The following is a 9,276-nucleotide window of genomic DNA, read 5'->3' on the forward strand; positions in this document are numbered from 1 at the left end:
TTTACCCTAAAAAATTGACCTTTTTGTTAAAATGACTGCCATTTTCTTAAAAATCGAAATTTCGTAAAATCCCTACGTACAGCATTAAAAAATATTGTTGTTAATAGGAACATTCTTTGGTTTTTTTTCTAGGAGCCACGTACAGAGCGGAATTTGACACACCGTCTAAAACGGTGTTCCTCCAAAGGAATGTATTTTGGCGCCACCTACAAGAGATTATTTTTTACTTTTTCAGTTTGTAATTACAGATTAAAGTTACATTAATGAATGACTAAAACTGATTTTGTTTCTGCGCACTCTTTGTATGCAAAAAAAATTCATGAAAAACGCCTACAAAATTGCAGTCAAAGGTGGTATCCTGCCTTAATTCGGGTTGTATTATCAAAAAGCATCTATGTTTAAATAATCAACTAATTTTTGTCCATCCCTAATTATAACCCAAATCGAATTATTGCACTGTACTGTAGGTATGTATGAGAGAGAGGGGGGAGGGAGATTTTACTTATAACATAGCTATGTTCTATTCATAATCAGTCAGAGAGATAATATTATATTCCTTGTTCCTTTTCGAATAGATTATAATTAATAAATAATTATAGATGTGTCTTGTCATCTTGTTATATAATTTATCGAAGCATTTATAGAATTTATAGAATTCTAGACAGTAATGGAATCACTCAATAATTCATCTGAATTATGTTTATTGCTTCATAAATTATGGAATGTGCACTTGCTAATGTAATGTAATTATATTACAATTAATTCTTATTTATATGCATCTGATTTAATACAGGAAATGGGTGGGATTAATAAGAATTTCAATAGACTATAAATAAATTTGTGTGAGATAGCGTAGCAGCAGAAATTTAAATATACCTTGAAAGGGATGTTTAAATTCCTGTAGTAAAACGTAGTATTATATGTATAAGGGAATGAGAATTTCAAAATTGTGCCAAGTGAAACAGTGATTGAAGTGATAGAGTAATAATAATGGTTTAATCGGTAGGTACGTCGCGATAAAGAGATTTTACTTAACTTAAATCATTTATGTCATATCGAATTGATACGACAGACTATCAGAGCTGATAACTATTATTATTCCCTGTAATTTAGAGCACATCCAGCTTCATCTTATATTTTATGTATGCTTAAGCGTATTCATCTGCAATGCAAAATAGATTTCTCACATTTTTAATTTGAAACTACAAAATTACAATTAATGATCTGCATTGAAAGAAAGAAAATAGTTTTTTTTATGCAAAAAATCATTGTCCGGTAATTAAAAACGACAGAGTTGATCTATAATCTTTTAACTTAAAACAAAATGTTTTGTGATAAAAACCTCTATTTGAATAATTATATTAGCCTGGTTGGGGTAATATTTTTCGCAATAAGAATTTTAATTCAATAGGGGAAAGGGTAAATTTATAATGCTAAGTATAGCATTAAAATTAAATTAAAATAATTTGTAAAAATCGCTCTGCGATTTTTAGAACATGTGAATTCTCACTGACGAGAATGATCCTACCGAGGGGAAAATCTGTGTTATATGTCCGATAGTAACGGCGCACAGTACAGAGTAGGAAAAATACGGTATATGGATTCACTAAGCTATTTAATGGCCACCACCTTGCCTAGGTCCTAATTCAATGAGCGTTTAAATTTCAATTTGATTTATATCTAAATAGGACCGAGAAATATTCATCGTTAATTATATTAGTCATAAACAGTTTTCATTTTTCATTTACAAAATAATATAACAGTTTCCCCAGTTTATAAAAATGTGGTATAATTTAAATGGAGCTGTTCGTTGGAATTATTCAATCATTACGTCATTAATAAAGCTGCATCGCCAACTAATAATTAGCATTAATATAATCTATAAATCTTTCTTACAATAAGTTTCTTTATATTTATTACTTCACCTGCATGTTGCATGTACAGGACAAATGCTCAGAGTTTTAAGGTCAGATTAATAAATGACACATCTCTCCTCATGACTGATGACGTCTGTGGAGGGTCGTACGTCAGTTCGAACACGTATCGCGGAAATCCTGTCTATGTATCGAATTCTCGTGCTGTATTTCATATAAAATTAAGACAGCAATAGACGTGCAAATGGCATAGAGATTTGAGACGATTTTGAATAAGATACGATCAGGAATACCGCCCGTTGTCGTGATATAAGATAATCATTGTCAAGTAATACTTAAGTAAATCTTATTTAATATAAGATCTTGCGAAGATGTGTTTAAAATGGTGCTATTTATGAATCGGTTATTTTCGTAATATTTTCCTTGGTTTCTTCAACAGAAATATCGCATCTGAGATGGTTTCATGAAGTATTATACATTATACTGTATAGTTTAATATTAATCGTGACTGTTCTCTCGTAATCGTTTAAATCAAGTTGAGTATTTTTTTAAAATTTAGCTGAAGAACATTTTTAAGGTGCAGTTTTCATGCACGCGTTAATACACGTTATTGTGTCGCGTTCTGCTGAAATGGCTAATATCAGTCAATTTTCCACCAGTCAAATAGGTATGTGTCGAAATCGTTTGAAAGTAGTCGTGATCAGCAGAACGCGATGCGATGACGCGTGGTAACGCGTGTATGGAAACTAAGGATTATTTATTTTAATTCTATAAGTAAACAGTTTATATAAACAGTTTTTAAACATATCTAGTAAAAACTAATGTACAGGGGTCCAAATTAAAAACATAGTGGTGGGGACCACGCTTGGAAAATTTATCAAATTTCAAATAACAATCTATCATTTAAATACATATGTAAGCTATTTTCATATATTTGAAGTAAACACTATGCTTAAATTAAATGTAACAGGCTAGTAAATTTTTACGTTGCAAGAACTTGCGACAACGATAAACACAAAAATGTGAAGAACGAATTGAACGTGTCTGTTCACTCACTGAACTTTCACATGCGATTAAAATAGTATCATTGCACATATATTCTACTAGTTGGCATTTCTCTTGTAACGATAGGAAAAATCATGAGTGGCCAAACTAGGGAAGGGGTTCCATATTTGGGCCTACCTTTTAGGGGAGTCCAACGCTCAAAATTGAATATGCGATTAATGAATCATCTATCTGCCTTAAAAATTATTGAAACCTCTATAGAAATCAAAGAAACACTCTCTATAAACTTTATAGTAATTAAATTGAAGAAAAGTGATAGTGTAATATTAAAAGAAAAAGATTGCGTTCGGAGCGAAACGTCTATCAAATATAACTAATCAAGGTTTTTTTTTGGTCGGGTGGGAACATAATAATGGGGGTAGATTATGGGTATGATTGTACTGTGGTTTAAGACTCACGATTTAAGTCGAGTTAGATTGTTTATTGCGATGAATATTGCCACGTACCTCGGTGGTCGAATTGGTTGAGACGCTCGCCTAGCGAGAGGGAGGAGTCCAGGTTCAAACCCTGGCTGAGGTGATATTTTTTCGCAATAAATTTAGAATAAAATATTGAGACACTAACACCCTGTCACGGCTCTTACAATTAGTCCTTTATTCCTTAAATTTGTGTATAACACATTTGAGTCATACCAATTTTATTAATATAACTAATCAATTTTAATTTTTTAAAAAGTAAGAACTATGACAATGGCGCATTGAGACATAATATACATATGTGTATATTTTTATCATGAGTAATATAGCATAAGATGTACTTTATGTCTGACCTTTCCTAACTATACATCTGATTATAAAACTGATTCATTTTCACGTTAAGTTTATTTATTTTTTCCATTCTTCTTAGTAACTTATTATGTTGCTTGTATTATTACGTTCATTGTTTCAATTGATAAGAACGAGTTAAAAATTAAAGGTGTATGCAAAACTAATTTTTCAAATTAGTGCTATAACTAAAACTATTAAAAATATAATTTCATATATTCAACTCTTTCTGACATTAACGGATTGCATTTTTTTTACACATTCCAAATAAACACAAGTTTATATTTGATTTTATCCAATCATCAAATTGTAGATTTAAATATTAAAAATGTTGAATTTTCTACAAATATAGAAAGCGATATAAAAGTTACTACTTTGCAAGATATTTAGTATTTATATTACATATGTTAGAAGGAATACTTCTTGCGGATACACTTAGAGGAATAAGACACGCCTGTATACGTTTTGTAGTTTTATTCAGATTAACGCAACAGTACAAAAGGGCGTGCATGCTATGGCAGCAGCAGCAGCTAATCTGAGCGACGAAGGATATAAGCGACATCTATATACGTTGATGTCTACAGTGTGTATCAAACACCTATCAACATACTTATACGTTATTAAGTAATAAACAAAAATGTCCGAGCGAATGGGTGCACGAGAAGCGAGAGGCCGGACTCGGCAGATATGCAAAATGGGGTTTACTTAATTATATCTTCTACGATAGGCGAGGGGCGACCGGCGATCACTTTTACGTTAGACACCCTATATATTAATATTTGTATACAATAGTAAAAGTATTTTGTTTCTTTTTACAGACACTCCTATAACATAAAAAAAAGTAGCAAAAAATTTACAATTTCATCTTCAAAAATGTCAAAAGAATATCTATATCAAATGTATCAAACTAGATATGTCAAATCAAATGTCAAATATATTAACAAGTGGAACAATGCGATAAAACACGCGGTGTTTGTCTTCCACATTATATTTCATATACATTTCGCGTATACGATAGCATGTACACTGTAAAACAATTACATGTACCATAAAGTTGCAATTATTATAGTGGGTAATATTGGGACCATCTATTAAAGTTGCGTATTTACATACGTCAGCAAATTCATATGTTGTAGGTAAAAGTGTTATCGTGTATAATAAGTAAACTGCTTGCTTTTAATTGTGTAAATTTTACAATTTTTGTGTAATTTTTCATCAAGTATAAACAAGTATTTACACAAAAAGAGTAAAAAAAATTTTTTGGTACAAAACTTTATATATTTCCGTTATTAATAGTGTAATCTCTACACTTACTATGTATGTAATTTTACAATGTAAACGCTGCAAGATATTTTATGTCACACAATAGGGCTAAGCGAATTCGGAAAGAACAAGTAGGCAATAGTGTCTTCTTAAAATGTTTTTGGAAAGCACGTAGGGAAGAGAGTTTGCAGGGAGGAAAACTGTGTCTAAAACAGTACGAAACTACGCAAAAATATATCTTAATTGATAGACATCACAAGGAGGCTGCCGACCTCGCTCGCTCGGACGGGCGTGTAAGTGCGGAATTGTGCTATATGAAAGCAATAACATTAATTTAAAGGGATAAAATTAATTTTATAGTTAATCACAATCAAGTTTTTTTGTTGAATTTCATTGTCAGGTCACAGCATCCCGTAGCCGAGTTGCGTGCGTGCTCGCGGACAGGCGAATTATTTAATTCCGCGTAAAGGATTAACTTCGCCATTCATGGCAAATAAATGTTGACGCATATAAAAGATGTCGTAGCCCGAGGCACTATTTAGCCGCATTGCCCCGGCTCGTTAGTCAATGAACGCGCCGTGCACGAGGCACGAACGATAAGTTGTCCCATTTCGGAGTTCATTGCGCGTGGATAAATCCGTCGGGCCTCGTTTCCGCGTGTCATCGCTGTGCGTCAAATCTCGCCTCGTTGCGTTAGGCTCCAAGACTCCGAAATTTCGATCTTGCGTCCGTACGCAGAAAAAAATGACGTATCAACGAGATCAGCGTAATTGAAATAAAATTGTTGAAACAGCATCGGTATTAATGAATGAAAACATCAGATAGTTGTCTTAATAATCTGGATATTTAGTTGAATGGTTAAAATTAAGATCCATTGCAAATACAATTGTGTAAATTATTTATGTTTGTGGCAGCCCATGAGACGTTAACGTTTAATTCACGCAACTGTATTTTTCTTCAATTTAATAGCATTTTTTCCCTTGTACTAATTTTCATTCGCACTTTTTGAAAAGAAGCCTTGCACTGTTGTATAATACGTTTGTTACGTATTCATACGTTTTCAGATAAAAAGTAGAACATTTTCGGTCGCATTGTATCATGACGTCAAAGAAGGTTGAAAGGTCGAAACTATCGGAACTATCGGAACTTTTTTTATCGATGAATTAATATACATTTAGCTCACATTATTTAACTTCCAAATTTGTATTATGTTATTCCTTTTACGTCAAACATTGCGTAGTATAAGTGACAGATTGACAGCGTGCACGAGTAAATAGTATCACCTCTTTCAAGAACATGAATATCGTTTATATAACTTGCTTTAGGCGATCTGTAATTTATATTGGAATATAAAGCCCACTTTACATGATCTATAATTCGCGACAGAATTCAAGATAGAATTCTATTTTATAATTTCATATATTAAATTGACATATGTTTCTCGATTAGGTTAGTGTAGGTTATAACATTTACATATGGATGAGGTCCGTTTTCCCTGCCGATTGGACACAAATACTCACAGCAATCAATGCTCAAGGTTTTTCATTAGACCAGATACAATTAATCAATCACGCATTTTCATGCACTACACATATTTGATGCATCTTTTCTATTTACAAAATTGGAGCATTATAATTATAATTCTAATTGTTCAAATGTTTTCTGTATTACACGATACATAAAAATTAAAAAATGGAATTCTGTCTCGAATTCTGTTGCGAATTATAGATCGTGTAAAGTGGGCTTAAGAGACAACTCTATTTATAATATTATGAGCCCAGAGATCACCTTAAACGATCTATGTATAACGTGCGTCGGATCTCCATTCAGAAATCTGACACGCGCTTTTACTTAAAACTTTATTGCGCCTCCTATTTAGACGTATATCTTAATATCTTCGTATATATTGTATTTCTGATTCTAGAATTATGTTTTGCATTACGCGACAAACTCACATTATGAATAGAATACTGTCCAGAGTCCTCAATTATAAATCATCTAATGTGAGATAAAAAATATTTTAAGAATCAAGATACTACACTATTAATTATTTAATCAGTATGCAAGTGTGTGTGTGTGTGCGTGTGCGTGTGTGTTGTGAAATATTTCCCGGTAAAAAATTTTTCATGCATAAACATGAATAAATGTATAAAATTATCAATCAATCAATCTTTTATTCACTTTAGCTTACAGCCAGAAAGTGGGAGAATGTATAGAAATATATAAAAATATAGAGGAAAGGCCCCTATTATGAGATAGGCTTCTAACACGAGATAGCAGGTTTTCAACATCCAAATTCAATCACAATATTCTTCCGCGGCGATTACACAATCTAACAATGCATTGTCAACTAAACAGATCTCACTCCAAGGGAGTATATATAGATTCCTGGTGGACCCACAGCCGATGCCTATTAATTTAATAGAAACGCTGTCTCATAATAGGGGACTTTTCTCTGCATCAAATATGTCCATACATATTTCATGTATAATTTTATATAATACTATGACATATTTATGCATGTTTATGCTCGAAAAATTTTTTGCCGTGTTATTAAAATATACATCTAAGTACATGCATGTGAAATTACAAATAAAATTTTATTTCAAATCCCGTCATAAATAATACGAATTAAGGTGAGCTTTGTGCAAAAACGTTATTGAGGTACGATGTTTCGAGTCGAGATTGTCAGCTTCAGTATGAAGCTGTACGGACGCAGGACACACGTGACTGCAACTATGCGACACATGCATGTATAGCTCAAAGGACGTAATGGATTGCATGTATGTATGTACATAGAAAGGCACATGAACGCTGCGTTGATCCCTGCCGAGTGTTTGAACAATATCCAGATAACGAAGAAACGATACGTATTTGCGATACGCACTTACGTGCGCATGCGTGCGTGACGAGGCACGTCCGATCATCGTTTATATCGCCGTAACCTAAACACGTGATTAAGAAAAAAATGTTTTCCACAATTCATATACTACACTAAATTATCTTCGAATGTTACGTCATTACGCGGTGCACTAACATTGGGGCACAGATTAAGTCCTCCCTCCACGACCGGTTCGGACCGCGATCGATCGATCGATCGATCGATCGTCATTAACCTTCTTTCTTCTTTTCTCTTATCTCTCACTCACCTTAACGACCTCGCAGAGATAGTAGATACAGAAGCCGATGCCCAGCAATGCGCCGTAATAGAGCTTCGGGATGTACGCGATGCTCTCGAAGAGACTCAGCATCGTTGCGCGCTACCGGACACGGTGCCGATACAGTCAGCCGGCGTAGGCGGCTGCCGCGATGGTGAGGCTCAAGTCGAGACGACGGCGGACCTTGCTCGCCGATGATAGACGGCGATTAACGAGCGGCGATCGCGAACGAGAGCCGGTGTAGGAATCCTCGGCCGCCGCGCGCATGCCGTACAAATAATTGGACGCGGCCGACCGGCCGACTAATCGGCCAAGCCACGGCCAATAGAGCGACGGTGCTCGCGACGGATAGCCCGACGTATCCGAAGGTTCTCGATCGCACGCGAGAGCGGGCCCCGCTTTAGCGCGCACGCGCGTTATTACCGTCGCCTCCGTCGCGACGCGACTCCAAATAAACCGGTTTCCGTACAGATACCAACTGAAAAAAAGGTGGGGGGGGGGATGACTTACATTTTATACACAGACGTCTTTTCTACATATTACAACGTGCATATGTTAAAATGTATGTATAAGCAGGCATGATCGCGCCGGACTCTTTTCACGCGCGTTTATCTAACGTGTTGCCGCCGCGCGAGAACCCTTAGGAAAATATATCTTAGGAAACCTTCAAATTTTACTTAAAAAAAAGAAATATGAAAAGTAAATTTGGACACTGAACTTTTATTTAAGCTAAACTTAAAACATGTTTTAAGAATTTAAAGGAAAACTTTAAAAATTGTGAGAGGTATGTGATATAATTTATAATACAATACCGCGTGCGGTTGTCTTACGAGAAAGTGCTATGCCGCGCGGCCCTCTAGCGGGAACTTCGACAGGCTTGGCTATCTAAGTGTTTAAAATTTTTCTCTAAAATTTTTTAAGTAAATTTTTAACTTCTTTAAGTAAACTCTTAGATTTGTGAAAGATTACTTTTAAAAGCTTCAATTTCACTTAAAGTGAATTTTCCCAAGGAAAAAGTGACACATATCGATAATAGCAATTTTACAGGCGAACGAGTTTAAACGAAGTTAAACTTTAACTTTTCCAGATGCATATTACGAGGGTGAGTCAAAAATTATCTGCACTTTTCGTTCTACAATTTATTTACACAAA

The 9,276-nt window shown here is 34.5% G+C and overlaps 2 protein-coding genes across 2 annotated transcripts in view; one reads left to right on the forward strand and one right to left on the reverse strand.

Moving 5' to 3' along the window:
• LOC105562101 (leucine-rich repeat-containing protein 15-like) overlaps positions 1 to 9,276 on the forward strand; it is an 80,078-nt gene that overhangs the window by 9,316 nt on the left and 61,486 nt on the right. The gene's annotated exons all lie outside the window — the stretch shown is intronic.
• Positions 1 to 9,276, reverse strand: part of LOC105562103 (phospholipase ABHD3) — a 21,885-nt gene that overhangs the window by 5,754 nt on the left and 6,855 nt on the right. Inside the window, exon 2 of the mRNA XM_012012644.1 lies at positions 8,116 to 8,602. Coding sequence (XP_011868034.1) covers positions 8,116 to 8,217 — 102 coding nt within the window. The 5' untranslated portion in view covers positions 8,218 to 8,602. The remainder of the gene's footprint in view (positions 1 to 8,115; positions 8,603 to 9,276) is intronic.

Source organism: Vollenhovia emeryi, unplaced genomic scaffold, assembly GCF_000949405.1.
Source record: "Vollenhovia emeryi isolate VEMERY1.0 unplaced genomic scaffold, V.emery_V1.0 DF939195.1, whole genome shotgun sequence".
Classification (NCBI taxonomy): domain Eukaryota; kingdom Metazoa; phylum Arthropoda; class Insecta; order Hymenoptera; family Formicidae; genus Vollenhovia; species Vollenhovia emeryi.